The sequence below is a fragment of the Pleurodeles waltl genome, chromosome 3_1, assembly GCF_031143425.1.
Source record: "Pleurodeles waltl isolate 20211129_DDA chromosome 3_1, aPleWal1.hap1.20221129, whole genome shotgun sequence".
NCBI lineage: Eukaryota > Metazoa > Chordata > Amphibia > Caudata > Salamandridae > Pleurodeles > Pleurodeles waltl.
In genome coordinates, this window is record NC_090440.1 from 1,604,436,221 (window position 1) to 1,604,460,580 (window position 24,360).

The following is a 24,360-nucleotide window of genomic DNA, read 5'->3' on the forward strand; positions in this document are numbered from 1 at the left end:
CCATGATACCATTCTCAGAAACCCCAGAGATATCACAAAATAATTTGCCTCCTTTTATGAGGCACTATATACTTCGGAAATACCTACGGCTGATACTGTTGTGCTACTGTTTCCTTATAGGTTACTCATTCCAAAGTTAATTCCAGAAAGCCAAGAGGAATTGGACAGAATAATTTCTGAAGAACAAGTTTCAAAAACCGTCAAAGACAAGCCCATGAGGAAAGGCCCGGGGTAAGATGGAATTCCTGCAGAATTTTACAAGATAACAGTATCTACCTATGCTATAGTATTGAGCATGATGTTCCAGGAAATTCTACAATCGGAAGGCTTACCATCTAACTTCAATAGAGCTTAAAACTTTCTAACTCCCAAACCAGGGAGAAACCCATTACAATGAACAAAGTCTGTGGGCCAGATGTATCATTAATTCCAATAGCGATCAGCAAATTGTGATTTTTTACAAATCGCAATTAAGTAACAGCTATTGGAATGTATGAAACTCCAGGAGTTTCATATAGCGATTTGCAAGGGCTCGCAAATAGACCTACCTCATTAATATTCACGAGGCAGGTAGCATTTTGCGATACACTGCAAATGGCTACAGTTACAGGGATGGTGGCCTGCTGGGCTCAGCAGACCACCATGTGTGTAATTCCTTTCGAATAGAGCAATTTTTTGTTTGTTTTTAAATGCAGCCCGTTTTCCTTAACCCCTTCTGTGCCTTGGACGAGATGATCTCGTCCAAGGCTACAGTTCCCCTGTGCCTTGGACGAGATCATCTCGTCCTAGGCACAGGGGAACTTGGGGGCACGCTAGCGCGCCCCCCGTACACCCCCCTTCCCCCCCCCAAGTCGGGATGGAAGGGGAAGACCTTCCCCTTCCACCCCCGACCCCCCCACCCCCCCTGTGACGTCAGCGCGCGAGTATTTCCTTCCCTTTGAAGTCCCTCCGAGGGTTTCAAAAGCCGGATTGCTTGCAATCCGGCTTTTGAAACCCCACTAGACACCAGGGATTTTTTTTTATTTTATTGAAACAGACAAAAGGGAGCGACCCCTTGGGCAAGGGTCGCTCCCAGGGGGGACATTTTTTTGAGAAGGCCTTTTCTGCCCCCCCCTGGGGGCAGAAACCTCTAGGCACCAGGGACCTTTTTTTTTTGTTTTTTTTTTTTTTTATGTTTCATTTCTTTTTTTTTTGGGTGGGGAGCGACCCCTTAGGCAAGGGTCGCTCCCCTTGGGGGAAAATTATATTTTGGCCATTTCTGCCCCCTTGGGGGCAGATTGGCCTATTTTGATGAGGCCAATCTGCCCCCAAGGGGGGTAGAAACCACTAGACACCAGGGAATTTTTTCTTTGCGTGAATTTCACGCAAAGGGAGCGACCCCTTAGGCAAGGGTCGCTCCCTGGGGGGGAGGGCAATTTATTTTAGGCCATTTCTGCCCCCCCTGGGGGCAGATCGGCCTATTACTAGGCCGCTCTGCCCCCAGGGGGGGAAGAAACCTCTAGGCGCCAGGGCAATTGTTTTTTTTTTTTTTTTTTTTTTTGTTGTTTCTTTTTTTTTTTTTAGAGATGGGGAGCGACCCATCAGGCAAGGGTCGCTCCCCTGGGGGGAAAATTGTATTTAGACCATTTCTGCCCCCCTGGGGGCAGATTGGCCGAATTTAGGTCAATCTGCCCCCAAGGGGGCAGAAACCACTAGGCACCGGGGATTTGTTTTGTGGCGCCAATGTCACGCAGGGGGAGCGACCCCATAGGCAAGGGTCGCTCCCGGGTGGGGTGGGGGTTGGGGGGGGGGCTAATTTATTTTAGGCCTTTTCTGCCCCCGGGGGGGGGGCAGAACCCTCAGGGCACCAGGGCACATATTTTTGTTGTTTTTTTGTTTTTTTCGAGATGGGGAGCGACCCATCAGGCAAGGGTCGCTCCCCTGGGGGGCAAATTGTATTTAGGCCATTTCTGCCCCCCTTGGGGGCAGATTGGCCGATTTTAGGTCAATCTGCCCCCAAGGGGGCAGAAACCACTAGGCACCGGGGATTTGTTTTTTGGCGCCAATGTCACGCAGGGGGAGCGACCCCGTAGGCAAGGGTCGCTCCGGGGGGGGGGGGGGGGGGCAAATTTATTTTAGGGCATTTCTGCCCCCCCCCCCCCTCCCGGGGCCGGCTGAGCTAGAGGCCAAACTCCACAGGTAGGCACTTTGCAAAAAACACCTCTGTTTTCTGTGAAAAAATATGTTCTGTCCACGTTGTGTTTTGGGCCATTTCCTTTCGTGGGCGCTAGGCCTACCCACAGAAGTGAGGTACCATTTTTATTGAGAGACTTAGGGGAACGCTGGGTGGAAGGAAATTTGTGGCTCCTCTCAGATTCCAGAACTTTCTGCCACAGAAATGTGAGGAACATGTGTTTTTTTTAGCCACATTTTGAGGTTTGCAAAGGATTCTGGGTAACAGAACCTGGTCCGAGCCCCGCAAGTCACCCCATCTTGGATTCCCCTAGGTCTCTAGTTTTCAGAAATGCACAGGTTTGGTAGGTTTCCCTAGGTGCCGGGTGAGCTACAGGCCAAAATCCACAGGTAGGCACTGTTTTCTCCCAAAATTTAGGATGTGTCCACGTTGCGCTTTGGGGTGTTTCCTGTCGCCGGCGCTAGGCCTACCCACGCAAGTGAGGTATCATTTTTATCGGGAGACTTGGGGGAACGCTGGGTGGAAGGAAATTTGTAGCTCCTCTCAGATTCCAGAACTTTCTGCCACAGAAATGTGAGGAACATGTTTTTTTTTAGCCAAATTTTGAGGTTTGCAAAGGATTCTGGGTAACAGAACCTGGTCCGAGCCCCGCAAGTCACCCCTCCTTGGATTCCCCTAGGTCTCTAGTTTTCAGAAATGCACAGGTTTGGTAGGTTTCCCTAGGTGCCGGCTGAGCTAGAGGCCAAAATCTACAGGTAGGCACTTCGCAAAAAACACCTCTGTTTTCTCCCAAAATTTTGGATGTGTCCACGTTGCGCTTTGGGGCGTTTCCTGTCGCGGGCGCTAGGCCTACCCACATAAGTGAGGTATCATTTTTATCGGGAGACTTGGGGGAACGCTGGGTGGAAGGAAATTTGTAGCTCCTCTCAGATTCCAGAACTTTCTGCCACAGAAATGTGAGGAACATGTGTTTTTTTAGCCAAATTTTGAGGTTTGCAAAGGATTCTGGGTAACAGAACCTGGTCCGAGCCCCGCAAGTCACCCCTCCTTGGATTCCCCTAGGTCTCTAGTTTTCAGAAATGCACAGGTTTGGTAGGTTTCCCTAGGTGCCGGCTGAGCTAGAGGCCAAAATCTACAGGTAGGCACTTCGCAAAAAACACCTCTGTTTTCTCCCAAAATTTTGGATGTGTCCACGTTGCGCTTTGGGGCGTTTCCTGTCGCGGGCGCTAGGCCTACCCACATAAGTGAGGTATCATTTTTATCGGGAGACTTGGGGGAACATAGATTAGCAAAACAAGTGCTATTGCCCCTTGTCTTTCTCTAAATTTTTTCCTTTCAAATATAGGAGAGTGTGTAAAAAAGACATCTATTTGAGAAATTCCCTATAATTCACATGCTTGTATGGTCACCCCGGAATTCAGAGATGTGCAAATAACCACTGCTCCTCAGCACCTTATCCTGTGCCCTTTTTGGAAATGCAAAGGTTTTCTTGATAGCAATTTTTTACTCTTTATATTTCAGCAAATGAATTGCAGTATACCCGGTATAGAATGAAAACGCACTGCAGGGTGCAGCTCATTTATTGGCTCTGGGTTCCTCGGGTTCTTGATGAACCTACAAGCCCTATATATCCCCGCAACCAGAGGAGTCCAGCAGACGTAACAGTATATTGCTTTCCATAATCTGACATTGCAGGGAAAAGTTACAGAGTAAAACGTAGAGAAAAATTGATGTTTTATTCACCTCAATTTCAATATTTTTCTTTTTCAGCTGTTATTTTCTGTAGGAAACCCTTGTAGGATCTACACAAATGACCCCTTGCTGAATTCAGAATTTTGTCTACTTTTCAGAAATGGTTAGGTTTCTGGGATCCAGCATTGGTTTCATGCCCATTCCTGTCACTGACTGGAAGGAGGCTGAAAGCACAATAAATTGCAAAAATGGGGTATGCCCCAGTAAAATGCCAAAATTGTGTTGAAAAATTGGGTTTTCTGATTCAAGTCTGCCTGTTCCTGAAAGCTAGGAAGCTGCTGAGTTTAGCACTGCAAACCCTTTGTTGATGCCATTTTCAGGGGGAAATCCACAAGCCTTCTTCTGCAGCCACTTTTTCCAATTTTTTTGAAAAAAACGAAATTTTCACTGTATTTTGGCCAATTTCTTGGCCTCCTTCAAGGGAACCCACAAAGTCTGGGTACCTCTAGAATCCCTAGGATGTTGGAAAAAAAGGACGCAAATTTGGCTTGGTTAGCTTATGTGGACAAAAAGTTATGAGGGCCTAAGCGCGAACTGCCCCAAATAGGCAAAAAAAGGCCTGGCACAGGAGGGGGGAAAAGGCCTGGCAGCGAAGGGGTTAAAGGAAAACTGGATGCGTTTACCAAAGAAAAATGAAAAGTTTTCTTTTAATTTTTTAGGAGTAGGCAGTGGTCCGTGGGACCACAGCCTGCTCTTAAAATTGTTTTTTTGCATGCATTCACAAAGGGGAAGGGGTCCGATAGGACCCCTTCCCCTTTGCGAATGGGTTAACACCAATTTGAAATTGGTGCTAACTGCGATTGTTTCGCGACCGCATTCACAGTCACAAAACAATCATACATACCTCTGTGATTCGGTATTTGGAAGGGACGCCCTTGACACACCCCTTCCTAATACCGAATCAGTATGTAGTCGCAAATCCAATTTGAGATTTGGTAACAAGTTACTGAATCGCAAATTGAACTTGATACATACCATAAATGTATTTCTGTGATTGCAAACGGCCCATTGGGCTGTTTGCAATCGCAAAACACCTGGCCCTATATCACTGATGTACAGAGATTTGGGATACTTGCCAAAATGTTGGCAAACAAGGTTAAAAACTGTCAACCCCTCTTTTGTGCACAGGAATCAAGCTGAGTTCATCCTAGTCTGTTCCTCATGCAGCCATGTGCGTACATCTCATTTACTCTGACTTACCAGGCTAAATGAGGATTCAAATGGTGTCCCTCTTGTTCGATGCCAAAAAGTCGTTTGATCGGGTGGAATGGGGTTATCATTTTAGCGTACCCACCAGGATGGTTAAAGGTCCCACCTTCTGGACTATGATGAAATGGCTATAGTGTAACCCATTCGGCCATTGTCAATTATAACTGATCAACAAAGGGATCAGACGGGGCTTGCCCCCATCTTCTCTATTAATTATACTCACGCTAGAAGGCTTTGCTATAGCATTCCCTTAGTCAAAAGATATTGTAGGTTTTGATCCCCCTGCAGAATGCATAAAACTAAAGCACCTCGATATGGTCATATGAGTATTTCCATTTTTTAAGGTAATATAAATCATATGGACCAAGAACAAAACCCTAACACTGATACTTCACAGGATTGCCCGCTCCCTATCTAGCATTACATTTTGGTAGATGCAGACCAAAATGAAGTACTTGAGTATCATAGTGACCAATACCCTTCACCCAATGAACCCAGATAAAATGGCAGTCTTAAAGGAACAAATGCATAAAATCACTGTGGTCTGGAACACGCTACAGCTCTATATGTGACAGCAAATTCAGACAATTAAGATTGTAGCAGCCCCACATTTTGACTATGTATTTAGCATGCAACTCTGGCATATTGATCATCAAATAAATGACCACATTTGGCAGGGAACTACGCCAAGAGTAGATGGGGTGAAACTGCATGCAACCAAGACCTATGGTTGTTTGCCCCACCCTAATACTGATATATATCATCTGTCATTATTGACCAAACATTTTCACCCGGAACTGGAGACCCATGACCGGGGCACACTTGAGTCACCTATAAGAAGGAATTAAGGGACCCATAGTCATATCGAAAAAACCTTTCCAAAGAGGCCAGAGAAAACCCCATTCTGGCTGCTCTCTGAAGATGTGGGTGTCTAGTCACAAACATATTAGGCAACATGTCTTTCTAAAACTAAGGGCACCTCTTTGTAGATTGGAATGACATAATGCAAGATCATGACAGAGACTTGAGAGGCACTGTTAAAATTCAGTTATTTTAAAGTAGTATAAGACTGGCACTCAATATACAAATGTCACAAGGCAAAGCTCACACCTAATACAAACTGTTGGAGATGTGACCAACCAGGTTAATATATGGTACATAATTTGTAGTTGTATCCAAGGTAGCAAACAAACTGGAACCCTAGCTGGTGCGCACTACAGCGTGTGAGCGACTTGCACATACAATCGTTTCTCAAATTGAATTGTCTTTAGGTCACACAGAACTTTGTTGGCATCACTAATCATAAAAAGAGATGGCTGGATATAGCAATGGTAGTTGCCAAAATCTGTGAAACTGGACGATGGCTACACTGCCGGCTGAAGCAGAATAGCTGGGAGGTGGGATTTTGTTGAGCTGTCTAAGTTAACTGTCGAGTCCTATCATGCTGTGGTACACTTATTATTGGGAGAGTGCTGATACCCAATGAGGCATTGGTAGATTGATAATATGCTATGTTATATTTTCTATCTTTGCAACATGAGTCGCGCAAAACGTAGATTATGTTTGTATCATCTTGTAATTTTCCATTAGTATGTTCATTTGAAAATCGAATAAATTACCCCAACCCAAAAAGCAATTTTGTAATTTATCATCCCTCTAAGTGAATAGAAGATTCTGAACAATATGTCCCCACTGTCAGTAAGCTCGTGTGAGGAAAAGGGGTGCATTATATGGTGTGGTAGTACAACCTCTCCATTTAATACACTTAGCAACCTCTTTAGGATCCAGGAGTTTTGTCTGTCAAACCCTTAGCTCAATTCTGGTTAGCTGTGGTACTGAGCAGCAAGGCTAATACAGAGAAAAAAGTGCTAAGCGTCTAAACAGCACCAAAACAATGAGAAGAAATCAACATAACATCAATTTTTAAAAATAGGTTGTATTTCATAAGATTTTGGACAACAGAATGAAAAAGATCCATCAGACAGTTCCGTAGATATAGATTTTACAAGCAATAATAAAAATCAGTGCAATTTCACTTCACCGCGAACAAGCATTGCTAAAGTCACTAAACTAGACACAGGTAGGTGTCAGTGCGGTCAGGTAGAATTACTCTAGATGACCAACTCTGAAAGGGAGCTAGTCAGGGGGTCCAGTGAGGTTCTCAAGAACATTTACCTTCACAGGAGAAGCAATCCTTCAACAGTTACAGCACTTTATCCACGTTACAATGGTTTACTATGGAATGCTCCTGAGTCAAGGGATAAAGGATGCTAATAATGCTTTAAGGGTGCTGTGGATGCGATGCGTAAATGGGAGTCTTCTTGCATGGATTCCTCAGTCCACAAGGAGCTGGTCCTGATTGCAGGGTTGACTTTCCATAAAGTCCCCTATGGTCTGGCCGAAGTCCAGTTGCCACTGGACTACCAATTGCCTAATGTTGCGGTTACAGGCTAATACTCGCCTTCCAAGGGTCCCAGCAACTCTCCAACAGCACTCCCAGGTTCAGCAAGCTCAGATGGAACTCTGTGTGTCACGCCTTGGTGCTGCACGGCAGCAGTAGTAACTGCTTTAAGACTCTGAGATACCAACTTGCCCCAGCAGGCTTTTTCACCTGTTGTGTCTCCCGTGCTGTGAAAAGGAGGCCAGTCATCTGGCCCTTGGAATTCTCTTGCCTTGACTAGGCTCTGGAGACATCTTCTCTTTGAGCAAGATATGGCATGCACAGTTCCTCTCTTCGGTAGCCACCGGGTGCAGCAAGAGAAACCCTCATTGGTGCAGCCTCTCTTTGCTGGTCCTTCGGTACAGCAGGGCAGGTCTTCTTCCAAGCTGGTCAAGATCTGAGGTCTGGGTGCCAGTGGTGCCCATCTGATGTTTGAAAAATGCCTGCAGGGTAGGATGCAGTTGGTAGCCAATAGCCTACCAGGTTCCCTCCCACCTATTGACTTCTTCCTGTGGAATGTGGCATCTGGCTGTCCTAGGGTGCACTATTTTGCTCACCTCCAAGATGGCAAGACCTCTCTCCTGGTGCACACACCTCCCCAGCCCAACTCTGGGGTTTTGCCACCTCTGAGCTATATGCCCCTGGGGAACTGGTTTAGCTACTGGTCTCTCCTCTCAGCCTCCTGTGCCAGTTTGTCAACGTCAACAATGGGGTAACCCTTCCCCCTGGTGGTACACATCTGCCTTTCAAAGTTGGCTTCACATCAGAAGCCTGCCTTTTTTTGGCTAACACCAAAGTGGCTTCCTGCAGGAGGGACGTGACACCCGCCTGGCCTGCAATCCCTCAGTGTTCTCTTTCCTGTGAGTTGTTAGCACCCGTCCAGGAACTGCAGACACAGTTCTCATGAAGCAGACTCCACGTGTGCCCGGGAAGGTACAGGAGCTCTAAAGGCAACAAAGTGGCAGCTTTGCTAAAGCTGCATACTGTGCCAAGTTACATTAATTTCAATTTGAGATACAAGTCGGGCTTAATGTAATGAGTTGTTTGATACTTAGGAATGCCCACTTAGGTTGTACCGCTCCAGAGTTAGCACAGCTGAGGTGTTCAGCGTGTTACCATGTACCCACCAATTAGGCAACCAAAGTGTTCAACAGTAAAAATTGTAGCTTTGCTTGTTCTACTGTCAGGACACGTAAAGTACTGGTCCTGCCTGAGTTATATGTTTCACCCTGACCTTAGGGCTCAGCAAACCTGCCAGAGAGGTGACTTACAAACATGTCCAGGGGAAGTGATGGCTTCGTCATTGCTTCCAATGGCAAACTCGGGCTAGCAGCACTCAACTGGTCTAGCAGTCTGCAGTGACGGACTGGGGGATTTGTGTTACTTGGGGGACCACCAGGGTGGCACAATCAGTGCTGCACGCCCGGGGGTACTTCTCTAACTTACATGCCCTGAGTACCAGGGTACCATTTACTGGGGACCTACAGGTAAGTTAACCATTTCCAATGGGGTGTAGCCAATTTAACAAACTTTTAGGGTCAGGGCACTGCCACCGAGGTCTGGGTATTAGGCCTCAGTGCACTCTGAGATGAAAAACCATCAGCATCACTCGAAAAACTTGGGGATGGCTATACAAAAAGAGGCATTTTTTTACAGCTCGGAGCTATACTTAACATGCAGTGGCCCAGAAATGTTGTGAATTATGGCTTGACCACAGATATCAGAGGATTCTGGCAACATCTTTCCAATGTCACTATTCTCACCTGCAAATGTTTCTGTGCTCGGGCTGATCCCAGCTAGCCTTTTCGAGGTACCAAAATCTGAGATCTTGAGTACTCCACTGTAGGTGTTAATCAACACATTATCGCCCTAAAGAAAAAAACAAAGAAGAACTTCAATACATTATATAAATAACTAGAAAGCAGCACCGCACTTCACCTCCCCCACAGCACTACATTGCTCCCACCTCAGGCTATCTGACCTCAACAGATGTGCACTCCCCCGTGCAATATTACAACAGTAATAGGGCACAGATCTGGTGCACCTCATTGAAAAACTGCTTTCCCCATGATACTATAGTATTGAGACCCACAAAGATCTGCCAACCTACCACAACCAGGATCGGCAGAATTAACTACAGTCCCAGTGAATGGTACACACTCATGTACGGAAACCTCAGAAGTCTTCCTCTATATCTCATCAAACATTTGTAAGGAGAGTGAAAAGTGGCACACCCCTATACTGCCTTGAATTTACTCAAAACAACATGTTTCCATATCCCACCACTGGAAATTAGTCAGTAAAAAAACAAATTTGAGGATTTAGATGGGACGTTTAAGGCCTTTTGCCACATTTGTAAAAAAAGAAATTATATACCATAAAAACAACCACACTCTTGCAAGCCCCATCGTTCATTTAGGAGGACAATAGAAGTTGAGCTTTTCAATGATAAATTCGGCAACAAGTCTCAGCTCTATCAAGACACGCTAATTGAATGAGAACACAGAACAAAACACTTGGAGTACTATACTGAACACATTACCTGCTGCAATTCGACTACTGCGTCCGACTCTGCTCTGCTAATGATTCTCAAACTAAACATGGTCACCATCAGTTACTAAACTACTTTACGCAACAAATCAGTCGGTGTATTTCAATTATTGCATACAGCATCCACTGCTATTCTAGAGATGAGACCCACTTCTAGCTCTACCAATAAATCTCAACCCTCATCATTCATTCATTCATTCAAATGTTCACTCACTACGTCAAATGGGCAGATCATCCGCTCTATGAGACTGCCTGTACTTTAACCCTGTGCACCCATGCTTTCCCCGTGTTAGGGCTTAACCAGAGTTTTAATGAAACTCTTCCTGCTAAACCTGCATGCAATCCAGCTACCCTAGAACTGAAATTCCGACAACGTACTCAGGCCTGTTACTATGCTTTGCCTGCCACGGTAAAACTGAGCGAAACAGAGCAGCTCCAGTTCACCTCAATCCTGACCAGAAGCAGGCAGCTGCTTATCCAACACAGAGTTCAGCACAAAAAAGCAGCTCCCCGGTTAGGCCTACAGCATCTTCTACTACTCCAGCGCCAGAACGGCATTTAGAGTTGGCAAAACAGCTCAATTAGAAACATGCTGCTTATTCTCAGTCTAACATGCAACTCACTCTCCTCTTAATCTGACTCAGGATCTCTAGGTAGACTAAAGGAGTTGCTGGCCCTAGCCATCCAACTTTGTAAACTTGTGTCACACACATTATCCTATGCCTTTTCTATACAATTTTAACTGTACAAGTGTTGTTTCATGCCAAGACAGAGCATTAGATGTCGTGCTTCGTTTGCTCCAAAAACGAGACCCATCCTCAAAGGGTCCGTGGCCGGCTCAACTGAGAAAGATCACTTGCACCAAGCTGTGATACACAGTCTTTTCAAGTTGCTTAACGTTTACAAGAATAATGGAGATGGTGTGCACAGGTTCACCGGTCTGCAAAGTCAGTAATGGAGTAAACAGATTTGTTGTAGTCAAAAACACAGCATAAGCAAAAACAGAGAAATTAATCTTGTCTGGCAATGTACTGGTGCTACATTGCATTTTAAATTGTTTTGTTATATACTTGTTTGCCTCAAACGCAATAAAAAGAATTAAGAATTAAAAAAAAAAAAAATAGGACATGATAGATGTCTGTTTCAGGCCAGAGGTGTCATTAAGTGGCCCTACTAGTCACTGTAGACATGTCTGTATTCATCTGTGCCACAAATTGAACAAGCCTGCATACAACATACAGAGACCTCTTTAGATCTACACAAGCTGCAGAGGCACAGCTAATTTGACCCAAACATCAGCGGCGCTACAGGCACACCAAGGAATCCACTGGTAAGCGGAGTGTTGTTGGTAAAGAGCCAAATTCGAGTTCCACCACAATACATGAGTAAAACAAAATGTTGGAGCACTGTAACAATGGTAAGGTTTTTTTCCTTGTGATCCATATCCCATAAAGCGTGCCTAAACAGGCAGCATTAGTATAGTGAAAGAAGAACTATGTACATTATTGACTGACAGATATGGGTGTCTCTGCTTGGCAGTGGTATGCATCCTGTCCAAGTAGGGGCTCTCACTATAGTCAGGGAAAGGGAGTCACACAGCCACAAAAACCCCTGCTCACCTCCTTGGTTGCTTAACTCAAGCAGTCAGACCTGTCTCAGAGGCGATGTGTAAAGTATTCGTGCAACACACTCACAGCAGCGCAATAGAACACCATAAATAAACACCACACAAGGTTAAGAAAATTTAGATTTTTTTTATATAGTGAATACAAGACAAAAAAGACAGAAAGATCCAATAAATAGCTTAGGGGTTATGCTTCATAATAGATCTGGTGGAAATAATATTCGGCCAAGGCAAGAAATACAAGTCTGTAATAAATCCCCACAGTGATGAAGTTATCAATGCACAAAAGAAAGGATAAAATCCGTATCTCCGATTGCATGGGGTTCGTGTTAGGGTATTTATGGTAATGACAGGAGCTGCACGGTAAATTTATAGCCACCCATATCGGTATGTGGTAGAGCATTTATGTCAAGCCTTGCTGGGCGGGCGTCTTGGGAGAGCGCTAGTAATCAATCTGGACCACTTGAGTACATCCCTCCAGCAGTTTACAAGCAAGACAGGCCTGGATAGTGACAGTATCAAGATCCACATGGAGTCCGGGTTGTAGTGAGGCAGTTGCGTTTCACAGTGACAGGCGGTGGTGGGGGTTTGAGCAACGTGCAGTCTCGTTTGACGTGTGCGACTCACCCAGTGAAGTGGGCTGTGTCCAAGTGTTCCTTGCAAGGAAGGTGGAACCTTCTTCCTCCCCTTAAGAGGATGCCTGCAGCCCCAGAACACCACTGTTACTTGGCCAAGGACTGAGTTGAAACCCTGGGAGTCTCTGCTACCGCACACCACAGGCACTCAATTACCTACACTCTAACAGCGCTGTGAACGCTGGCAGGGAGACAGGTCTTCTTGCAGCGTGGTCCTTGATGCTCCTGGGGCCTCAGTTGAACAGGGGCTAGCTAACTAGCCCCTGGAGTCACTCTGGCACAAGGCATGGAAGCAGTCGGGCACAGCAAATTGGCAATCCTTCTGGCGCAGCATCCTTTTCTCCAGCAGTTTCTTCTTAGTCCAGTATTGTACTGACTTAATGGGTCAAGAGACTATACTAGAAAGTGCCTTTGATGTGGGGGGAGGACTACAAAGAATTTCTGTGAAGTGCACAGGTCCCCCTTTCAGCTCAGCCTTGGCTCCAGACTATCAGTCGGGGTGGTGGGGGGATAATCAGGCCCTTTGTGGGGGCTCAGGTCTCTACCGTTTGAAATGCAAGGGTGAGCGCTTCCCAGCCTCCTCCCCAGAAAGACTCATCAGTATGCAGATTAATGCAGATAGAGCACAGTATCCTGTGTTGTAGGAGTCTGAAGGGAATGCACAAGTATAACGGTCACCTAGCCCAAGCCAGACATGTACTGGATATAGGCCGTGGGCGGACATGGCAGAGAGTGTAGAGAAATGTCCACTTTTCTAAAACTGGCATTTCTAAAATAGTAATAATAAATCCCTCTTTACCAGTAAAGATGATTTATTATCACCATTCCAATGGTATTAAACATGATGCAGCTACTCCTCCCAGATTAGGAAATACATCTTAAATATATTATAAGGAATCCCTAATGCTGGCCTTGGGGAAGGGCAGGCCACACAATAATGAAAAATGACTAAGTTTTTCATGTCCTAGTAATGAAAAACTCCTAAACTGTCCATGTCCTGCCTTTTGCTTAAATGCACCATGCCCTACGTGCTACCTAGGGTCTACCTTGGGGGTGAATTAGATTTAATAAAGGGGGACCTCTGGCCTTGGCAAGAATTTTTAGATGCCAATTCGGTGTGGCAGTGAAACTGCATACATAGGCTCGGCAGTGGAGCCTATGTATGCACCTATGTGGGTTGCACAATCGGTGCTGAAGGCCCACTAGTAGCATATAATTCACATGCCCTGGGTATATGGTATGCCACTTTACAAGGGACTTACACGAAAATGAAATACGCCAATTGTGGATACAAAAGTGTAATCATATTTAGGGGAGAAGCACATGCACTTTAGCACTGGTTAGCAGTGGTAAAGTGCTTAGAGTCCTAAGGCTAAAAAAACGATACAGCAACAAAACAAGAGGTAAAAAGGCAAAACAATATTTGGTAAGACCACCCTCAGGATGCCAGGCCTAACACTGACTAAAACACATAAACACAATCTACCTGCATATCAGGTGATGTCTGAAAAGGGCATTAACTTGCATCTTGAAATCTTGTGTGCTACTAAGGGGTGTGTTCTGTGAACTTTAGGAAACGTGCAAAGAGATGCACATGCAGTCTGTGATCTTCAGCACATCTACAGCTGTCGTTTACCGGTTGTCTGACAATTCTAAGCACATTACTAAGTGTTACTAGACTCTAAGCAAGATTAATCCTTAACTAGAGAACACACACTATACAAGCAGAAACATGTCTATGCTCCTAGCATTTATATCAGCTCACAACCATTGTAGAAGAAGGTCCATTCCCACTGTATGTCAAAGTCAGTCTCTGATCTTACCTTGATGTCGCGGTGGATTATCTGATTGTCATGCAAATAGCGTATTCCTTCCAGGATCTGCTTGGTGTAGAAGGCCATGGTGGCTTCGTTGTCTTTAAGTGGGCCCCATTTCGAGCGTAGCAAGGACGACAGGCTGCCTATGAGGGTGACAAACCCAGGGGGTCAAGGTAGGAATCACCACTAAGAAGCAAAATTTACTTATTTGTGATCCTCTTCCTCCTGATTATGAAAATTCATAAACATAAGAATACCTCCACCTATGCACAGAATCAAAGAAAAATGTTTTAAAAGAAGTTCTAATGCAACAAAATCTCAAAGAAAACATGGAGGAGAGGAAATGGTGGACAGGCCATTACGTGGGAGGTTTTTTTTTTTTTTTTTTTTTTACACTGAAGTAATCCAAACCTTTATTGTTCCAAAATGCAGATCAGAATCAGTTGGGCTGCTCACATTGAAGGGAAGAAAGAAAATAACTAAACTCCTGGTGCAACAAAGAAGAGGGTGGACTGTTTATGCATTCAAAGAAGATACCCAGTAGGGAAATAAAGGATAAGGGCGGAGAATATGTAAGTTGATCCTGGGATCTTTGATACTTGTGACTCTAAACCCCAGAGGAACATGAAACAAAACGTGAGAATTCAACAATGAAAACAAGTTGCTTAGATACGCCTAACACTTTAAAGTGTCCGTTTTGGGTTTTTGTGCCCACATCCATGAATAATTATGTTACATACCCTGTAAGCATCTGTTCTAGGTATGCTTTGCTATAGATTCACATGCCCTGCATACTCCTGCCACCTAGTGCTGTGTCCAGTATGGTTTAAGTTGTTGTTCTTCGAACAAGTGTTTTTCAGACACGTGATCGAGTGACTCCTCCTCTCTGTGATACTGCACATGGGCAACGACTCCTTTGATAGAGTGGAAGGAAGTAAATACAAATGTACAAAATATATACAAGGGTAAAGTAACTGCAACAGCCACAGGCATCTGGGAAGGAGGGAGGGCACATGTGAATCTACAGCACTATATGGTATGAACAGATGTTTACAGGGTAAGTAACAATCCGTTTGATGGCATGTGTAGCTGCAAATATACATGCTCTGCATAGACTGTAAATCAGTCCGTCCATAAAGCGGTGGCTAGCCTGTTGGAGCTGCAGCTGACTGGAAAAGTGTACGTTGCAATGTCTGACCTACATTAGCTTGATGGCGTGCTAGAACATCCACACAGTAGTTTTTGTGCATGTTTGGGTGTAGACCAAGTAGCTGCCTTACAAATGTCAGCTATGGAAATGTTACCAAGGAAAACGATAGTAGCACCCTTCTTTCTAGTAGTGTGTGTCCTAGGAGAAAGTGGTAAAGATCTCCATATACATTTGACTATCCATCTGGCTATGTCGGATTCGGATATTGGGTTTGCCTTTGTGGGGTAGAGAAAAAGCTTCAAAAAGTTGCCTAGTTTTCCTAAAGTGTTTAGTTCTGTCAATATAGTACAAGTGTGCTTTTAACAGCTAATGTGTGACAGGCTCTTTTCACAACAGAGTCTGGCTGTGGGAAAAAGGCTGGTATTTCAATGGACTGTTAAGGTGAAACTGAGAAACCACTTTAGGGAGGAATTTGAGATTAGTGAGAAGAATTACTATATCCCCATTAATGTGGAAGGAAGGCTCTTCCAGGGTTAGATCCTGGAGCACACTAACACGCCTAAGTGAAGTGGTGGTGACTAAGAAAACCATTTTCAACTGGAGGAATTGAAGCACACATGAGTGGAGTGGTTCAAATGGGTAACCCTAGAGTCTGGTGAGCACAATGTTAAGGTTCCACAATGTTGCAGGCATAGGTGGGATTACACATTTAAGACCTTTCATGAAAGCCTTAATGACCGGAATCCTGAACAAGGAAATATGTTGTTTGTTCCATAGATATGCAGCTATTGCTGCGAGATGTAGTTGAATGAAAATTTAGGCTATATTTGCTTCCTGCAAGTGGAGCAAATAATTTCTTGTACTGTGACTTTCATGGGGTCAATGCATTTGGGTTGGCAGCAGCAAACAAAACATTTTCATTTTGCAGCATAGCAGGCTCTAGTAGTAGGTCTACGGGCTTCCTTGAGAATGTCCATGCACTCTGGAGGTATGCCTAGATATCCAAACTCTATGAAATCAGGAACCATATAGCAAGGTTGAGTAACTTGGGGTCTGGATCTCTAAATTTCAGTTGATTTTGAGTTAGAAGGTCGGCCTTTTGGGGAGCTTCTCATGTGAGACTACTGAGAGATCCAGGAGTGTGGTGAACCAAAGGCTGTGATGCCCAAGTGGGAGCTACAAGGATCATGGTGAGAGATGTATGGCAGATCCTCCGAACTAGAAAAGGAATGAGAAGGAGAGGTGGAAAAGTGTGAGCAAATCTCCCCGATCAACTAATCCATACAGCGTTGCCTTCGGATAGATGGTGTGGATGTCTGGAGGCAAAGTTTAGGAATTTAGCAATTTCTGCTGTGGCGAAAAGGTCGATGTGGTGAGTTCCCCACCTTTCAAAGTATGAGTGAAGAGCTTGTGGGTGGAGTTTCCATTTGTGGACCTGTTGCTGCATCCTGCTGAGAAGGCCTGAAAAGCCATTGTCCATTCCGAGCAGGTACTCCGCCAACAGGTGAAGGGCCCACTGACAAATGGTCAAGAGAGCAGAGCGAGTTGAGAAGATCGTGTAAATAATACATGTCTGACATGTTGTCTGTGTGGACTATGACAACCTTGTGAGACAGGTGAGGAAGGAAGGCTTTCAGTGCTAGGAATACTGCCTGAAGCCCCAAGTCTTTGATGTGTAAAGACTGGTGCTTGGCATCCCAGAGGCCCTGCACTGTCAAGTCTTGAAGGTGAGCACCACAGCCTGTCCGTGATGCACCTGCGGTCAATGTGACTTGAGGAACAGGATCTAGAAAAGGCCTACCTTTCAAAAGATTAGTGGTGTTCCACCATTGCAGAAAACAGTGAGTCAGGTGTTCTAACAACACTGTTAGTGGATGATATATGGCTGTCATGTTGTCCATTTGGACAAAAACAACCTTGTGTGACAGGTAATGAAAATGTCACTTACCCAGTGTACATCTGTTCGTGGCATTAGTCGCTGCAGATTCACATGCTGTGCATAGTCCGCCGTCTGGTGTTGGGTCGGAGTGTTACAAGTTGTTTTTCTTCGAAGAAGTCTTTTCGAGTCACGAGACCGAGGGACTCCTCCCACTTCGGTTCCATTGCGCATGGGCGTCGACTCCATCTTAGATTGTTTTCCCCGCAGAGGGAGAGGTAGGAGTTGTGTATGCTAATAATAGTGCCCATGCAATGGAATAAATACGTATGTACAAAATTAAGGTTTAATGTAATATATTTACAAATGTTCAAGATCTACTTCTAAACGGCTACAGGCTCCCGGGAAGGAGGGTGGGAGCATGTGAATCTGCAGCGACTAATGCCACGAACAGATGTACACTGGCTAAGTGACATTTTCAGTTCGGTGGCATGTGTTGCTGCAGATACACATGCTGTGCATAGACTAGTAAACAGTTATCTCCCCAAAAGCGGTGGTTCAGCCTGTAGGAGTTGAAGTAGTTTGAAATAAAGTTCTTAGTACGGCTTGACCTACTGTGGCCTGTTGTGCAGATAACACATCTACAGAGTAGTGTTTAGTAAATGTATGAGGCGTAGACCATGTTGCTGCCTTACATATTTCGGTCATTGGAATATTTCCTAGAAAGGCCATAGTTGCACCTTTCTTTCTGGTTGAGTGTGCCTTTGGTGTAATAGGCAGTTCTCTCTTTGCTTTAAGATAGCAGGTTTGGATGCACTTTACTATCCATCTGGCGATACCTTGTTTTGAAATTGGATTCCCTGTATGAGGTTTTTGGAAGGCAATAAATAGTTGTTTTGTTTTCCTAATTTCTTTTGTCCTGTTAATGTAGTACATTAGCGCTCTCTTGATGTCTAATGTATGTAGTGCTCTTTCAGCTATTGAATCTGGCTGTGGGAAGAACACTGGTAATTCCACTGTTTGGTTAAGTGGAAAGGTGAGATAACCTTTGGTAAGAATTTTGGATTTGTTCTTAGAACGACCTTATTTTTGTGTATTTGAATAAATGGTTCTTGTATGGTAAACGCCTGTATTTCACTTACTCTTCTTAGAGATGTGATGGCAATGAGAAATGCAACTTTACACGTTAAGTATTGCATTTCACAAGAATGCATGGGTTCGAAAGGTGGACCCATGAGCCTTGTCAAGACAATGTTGAGGTTCCATGAAGGAACAGGTGGTGTCCTTGGTGGTATAATTCTCTTTAGGCCCTCCATAAACGCTTTAATGACAGGTATTCTAAATAGGGAAGTTGAATGAGTAATTTGCAGGTAAGCAGATATTGCTGCGAGATGTATTTTTATGGAAGAGAAAGCTAGATTTGATTTTTGTAGATGTAGTAAATATCCTACTACATCTTTTGGAGATGCATGCAATGGTTGGACTTGATTATTATGGCAATAACAAACAAATCTTTTCCATTTACTTGCATAGCAGTGTCTAGTGGATGGCCTTCTAGCTTGTTTTATGACCTCCATACACTCTTGTGCGAGGTTCAAGTGTTCAAATTCTAGGATTTCAGGAGCCAAATTGCTAGATTCTGCGATGCTGGGTTTGGATGCCTGATCTGTTGTTTGTGTTGTGTTAACAGATCTGGCCTGTTGGGTAGTTTGACATGAGGTACTACTGACAGGTCTAGTAGTGTGGTATACTAAGGTTGTCTTGCCCATGTTGGTGCTATTACTATGAGTTTGAGTTGGTTTTGACTCAATCTGTTTACTAGATATGGAAGGAGAGGGAGAGGGGGAAAAGCGTACGCAAATATCCCTGACCAATTCATCCATAGAGCATTGCCTTGAGATAGCCGGTGTGGGTACCTGGATGCGAAGTTTTGGCATTTTGCGTTTTCTTTTGTTGCAAATAGATCTATTTGAGGTGTTCCCCAAATTTGGAAGTAAGTGTTCAGGATTTGGGGGTGAATTTCCCTTTCGTGGACCTGTTGGTGATCCCGAGAGAGATTTTCTGCTAGCTGGTTCTGGATCCCTGGAATAAACTGTGCTATTAGGCGAATGTGGTTGTGAATTGCCCAATGCCATATTTTTTGTGTTAGGAGACACAACTGTGTCGAGTGTGTTCCCCCCTGTTTGTTTAAATAATACATTGTCGTCATGTTGTCTGTTTTGACAAGAATGTATTTGTGGGTTATCATTGGTTGGAATGCTTTCAACGCTAGAAATACTGCTAACAATTCTAGGTGATTTATATGAAACTTTCTTTGATGTACGTCCCATTGTCCTTGGATGCTGTGTTGATTGAGGTGTGCTCCCCACCCTGTCATGGAAGCATCTGTTATCACGTATTGTGGCACTGGGTCTTGGAAAGGCCGCCCTTTGTTTAAATTTGTACTGTTCCACCATAGAAGCGAGATGTATGTTTGGCGGTCTATCAACACCAGATCTAGAAGGTGACCCTGTGCATGTGACCATTGTGACGCTAGGCACTGTTGTAAGGGCCGCATGTGCAATCTTGCGTTTGGGACAATGGCTATGCATGAGGACATCATGCCTAGGAGTTTTAATACCATCTTTGCGTGTATCTTTTGTGTTGGATACATAGCTTGTATCACCTTGTGAAAATTTTGAACCCTTTGTGGACTTGGAGTGGCTATTCCTTTTGTTGTGTTGATTGTCGCTCCTAAGTATTGCTGTGTTTGACATGGCAGAAGGTGTGACTTTGCATAGTTGATGGAGAAACCCAGTTTGTAAAGGGTTTGTATAACATAATCTGTGTGGTGTAAACACTTTGTTAGCGAGTTGGTTTTGATTAACCAATCGTCTAGGTACGGGAACACGTGTATTTGCTGCCTCCTGATATGTGCAGCTACTACTGCTAGACATTTTGTAAAGACTCTTGGCGCTGTCGTTATTCCGAATGGCAACACTTTGAATTGGTAATGTATTCCTTTGAATACGAACCTAAGGTATTTCCTATGCGAGGGATGTATCGGTATATGGAAATACGCGTCTTTTAGATCTAACGTTGTCATGTAGTCTTGCTGTTTCAGTAGTGGTATTACGTCTTGTAACGTGACCATGTGAAAGTGGTCTGATTTGATGTAGGTGTTTAGTGTTCTGAGATCCAATATTGGTCTCAGACTTTTGTCCTTTTTCGGTATTAGAAAGTACAGTGAGTAAACTCCTGTGTTCTTTTGTGTTTTTGGTACTAATTCTATTGCGTCTTTTTGCAGTAATGCTTGAACTTCTAGTCCTAGAAGGTCTATATGCTGTTTTGACATATTGTGTGTTTTCGGTGGGACGTTTGGAGGGAGTTGGAGAAATTCTATGCAATAACCATGTTGGATAATTGCTAAGACCCAAGTGTCTGTTGTTATTTCCTCCCATGATTTGTGGAACTGGCTTAGTCTCCCCCCCACTGGTGTGGTGTGAAGGGGTTGTGTGACTTGTGAGTCACTGTTTATTTTGAGGGGTTTTGGGACCCTGAAACTTTCCCCGGTTTCTTGGGAATTGGCCCCCTCTGTATTGGCCTCGAAAGCCACCCCTTTGATATTGTCCCTGGTAGGTAGGTGGTCTTGTTTGTGAGGTGCTGGCTTCTGTGGCTTGACCTCGAAACCCTCCTCTGAAAGTTGTTTTGCGAAAAGTGCCAAATGTGCCTCTGCCCTGCGGGGAATAGAGTGCGCCCATGGCTTTGGCTGTGTCAGTGTCCTTCTTCAATTTTTCAATTGCAGTGTCCACTTCTGGGCCAAACAATTGCTGTTCATTGAACGGCATATTGAGCATTGCCTGTTGTATCTCAGGTTTGAAACCAGATGTGCGCAGCCATGCGTGCCTCCTTATTGTCACAGCAGTATTTATTGTTCTTGCGGCTGTATCTGCTGCATCCATAGAAGAACGTATTTGGTTGTTGGAGATATTTTGCCCCTCTTCAACCACTTGTTTCGCTCGTTTCTGGAATTCTTTGGGGAGGTGCTCGATGAGATGTTGCATCTCGTCCCAATGGGCCCTGTCGTATCGCGCTAGGAGTGCTTGCAAGTTGGCGATGCGCCACTGATTTGCAGCTTGTGCCACAACCCTTTTCCCAGCTGCATCAAACTTGCGGCTCTCCTGGTCCGGAGGTGGTGCGTCGCCTGATGTCTGCGAGTTGGCTCTTTTACGAGCTGCTCCTACGACTACTGAATCTGGTGTCAGTTGTGATGTAATAAAAGCAGGGTCTGTGGGCGGTGCCTTGTATTTTTTCTCCACCCTTGGAGTTATTGCTCTGCTTTTAACTCTTGAAAATCTGTTTAGCGTGCCTAAGCATTCCCGGGAGCATGGGAAGGCTTTGATAATGGCTGTGGGGGTAGGACAGGGTGTTAAAGAGGAAGTCATCCTCAATAGGCTCCGAATGTAGAGATACATTATGAAATTCGGCTGCCCTAGCTACCACCTGTGCATATGCTGTACTGTCCTCAGGTGGTGAGGGTTTAGTTGGGTACGACTCTGGGCTATTGTCCGATACTGGAGCATCATAGAGGTCCCATGCTGCCTGATCATCCTGGCTCATGGTGGTATGAGCTGGTGATGGTGGTGGAGTCTGTGCCGGTGATACATGAGTTGACTGGGGTGGAGAGGGTGGTGGAGTTGCCCTCTTTACCACCTTTGCTTGCGGTGGCTTGTCTTGTTGCTGGAAGTCAAGCTTCCTTTTCCTTCTGATTGGGGGAAGAGTGCTGATTTTCCCTGTACCCCTTTGGATAAAGATCCGCTGTTGCGTGTGATCTACCTCTGTAGTTTGTAATTCCTCCTCAAATCTGTGTCTTTTTAGTTGGGAGGAAAGTGATTGTTCCTCTGAGTAGGAACTGGTTTTTGGTTCGGTTGCTGGGTGTTTTGGCACCGAAACCGTGTCTTTAGTTGTTTTCGGCTCCGACGAGATCTTTCTCTTTTTCGGTGTCTTGGCCTCTCGGTGCCGACCATCTTCGGTGCCGCTATCTCTGTGCTGAGCAGCTTCGGTGCCGCTGGCTCTGTGTCGAGTAGCTTCGGTGCCGCTATCTCGGTGTCGAGCCTTTTCTGCACCACTCTCTCGGTCCCGAGAGTGTTGCGTGCCTGTGTCTCGACCTGAGTCGGACGACTTCGGCACCGGCTCGCCCTTTTTCGGTGCCGATGGACGGTCACCTACTTTATGGGTTATGCCATGGCCTGTTGGCAGTGGCGTCCCCTGGGCTTTGTCTGTTTTCTCGTGTGATCTTTCTTTCGACGTCTTACTTACGGTTGGTTGATTGTCGACGTTGAATTCTTCGGAATCCGAATCGCGGATGGAGAAAGTTTCTTCTTCTTCCTCCTCCTCGAACCTTTGTTGTCCTGTCGGCGTGGAAGCCATCTGCAACCTCCTGGCTCTTCGGTCCCTGAGCGTTTTTTCTCGACCGAAACGCGCGACAGGCCTCACACGACTCTTCCTTGTACTCAGGGGACAGGCACAAGTTACAGACCAAATGTTGGTCTGTATAAGGATATTTACTGTGGCATTTAGGACAGAATCGGAACGGGGTCCGTTCCATCAGTCTCGATGTTTCATGCGGTCGGGCCGACCAGGCCCCGACGGGGGATCGAAAATACCCCGAAGGGTTACCGGAGCTCTTTAAGGCTCGGTGTCGATTTGCCCTAACTATCCCGATACCAAACGAAACAATACCGACAAATTTTCCGTTGATTCTGACTAACTTTCCGACCCGAAACACGGAGCGAAAAGGAACACGTCCGAACCCGATGGCGGAAAAAAAACAATCTAAGATGGAGTCGACGCCCATGCGCAATGGAACCGAAGTGGGAGGAGTCCCTCGGTCTCGTGACTCGAAAAGACTTCTTCGAAGAAAAACAACTTGTAACACTCCGACCCAACACCAGACGGCGGACTATGCACAGCATGTGTATCTGCAGCAACACATGCCACCGAACCTAAGAAAAGCTTTCAGGGCTAGAAACACCGCCTGAAGCTCCAGAGAGTTGAGGTGCATGGATTGGTCAGTGAGATCCCATAATCCATGTCCTCTGAGGTCTTAAGGTGAGCACCCCACCCTGTCAGTGATGCATCCATGGTCAGAATGAGCTGAGGCACAGGGTCCATAAAAAGGTCACACTTTCAACAGATTAGTGGTGTTCCACCATTGCAAAGAGCGGCGAGTATGGCGGTCTAACAACACTAGATCTTCTATGTGAACTTGTGACTGAGACCACTGACGTGGCAGACACTGCTGCAGGGGAAGCTTGCGTAGTCTGACATGGGGAACAATGGCAATGCATGACCATCATCCCTAAAAAATTTATGATAGTCCTGACTGTATATGGGTGATTCTCCTGTAATTGTGGGAGAAGAGACTGAAATTTCTGAATGCATGCTGGGTTGGGGTATGCTAACCTCAACTCTGCATTGAGAATGGCTCCCTAATAGGGCTGAACCTGAAGTGGTTGTAGATGGGATTTGAGGAAGTTGATTGTGAACCCTAACTTGTGAAGTAGGTTTACTGTGGTCTAAATGTCAGACTGACAGTGCTGTAGAGTGCTGGCTTTGATTAGCCAGTCATCTAGGTAAGGGAGCATGTTTATATTGTGTCTTCTGAGGTGTGCAGCGACTACCACCAAGCACTTTGTGAACACTATGGGAGCAGTCCTGACTCCGAAAGGCAGGACTTGAATTGATAAGGTTTTCCTGCCACCACAAACCTTAGATATGTCCTCTGTGGAGGGGAATGTGGAAGTAGGCATCTTTTAAGTCTAGTGTCGTCAAAGTTGTCTTGTTGATGTAGGGGAATAACGTCTTGAAGAGTAACCATGTGAAGGTGTTCTGAGAGAATGTAGTGATTTAATGGTCTGAGATCCAGATTTGGCCTGAGAGTTCCATCCTTTCTCGGGATGAGAAAATATAGAAAGTTTACTCCTGTTCCCTGGTATTGTAATGGAACAAGCTCTATGGTGCCTTTGAGAATCAGGGACTGTACCTCTTGCTTTAGGAGGGTGAGATGTTCGTGAGATGACCTGTGAGAACGAGGGAGAACGTTTGGAGGGGTTGTAGTTAGCACCAGACAATAACCATGTTGGATAATGGAAA

At 45.1% G+C, this 24,360-nt stretch overlaps 1 protein-coding gene across 4 annotated transcripts in view; it reads right to left on the reverse strand.

Annotated features, from left to right (window-relative positions):
• The window catches only part of LOC138285381 (mitogen-activated protein kinase kinase kinase 6-like), a 376,389-nt gene that overhangs the window by 166,562 nt on the left and 185,467 nt on the right, over positions 1-24,360 (reverse strand). For all 4 annotated transcript variants that reach the window (XR_011201585.1, XM_069225240.1, XM_069225238.1 and 1 more), the window contains exons 17-18: positions 14,207-14,343; positions 9,338-9,443 (exon numbers count right to left, since the gene is read on the reverse strand). Coding sequence is in view for 3 of the 4 variants with exons in the window: in XM_069225240.1 (XP_069081341.1) it covers positions 9,338-9,443; positions 14,207-14,343 (243 nt within the window). In the remaining variant the exon portion in view is untranslated. The remainder of the gene's footprint in view (positions 1-9,337; positions 9,444-14,206; positions 14,344-24,360) is intronic.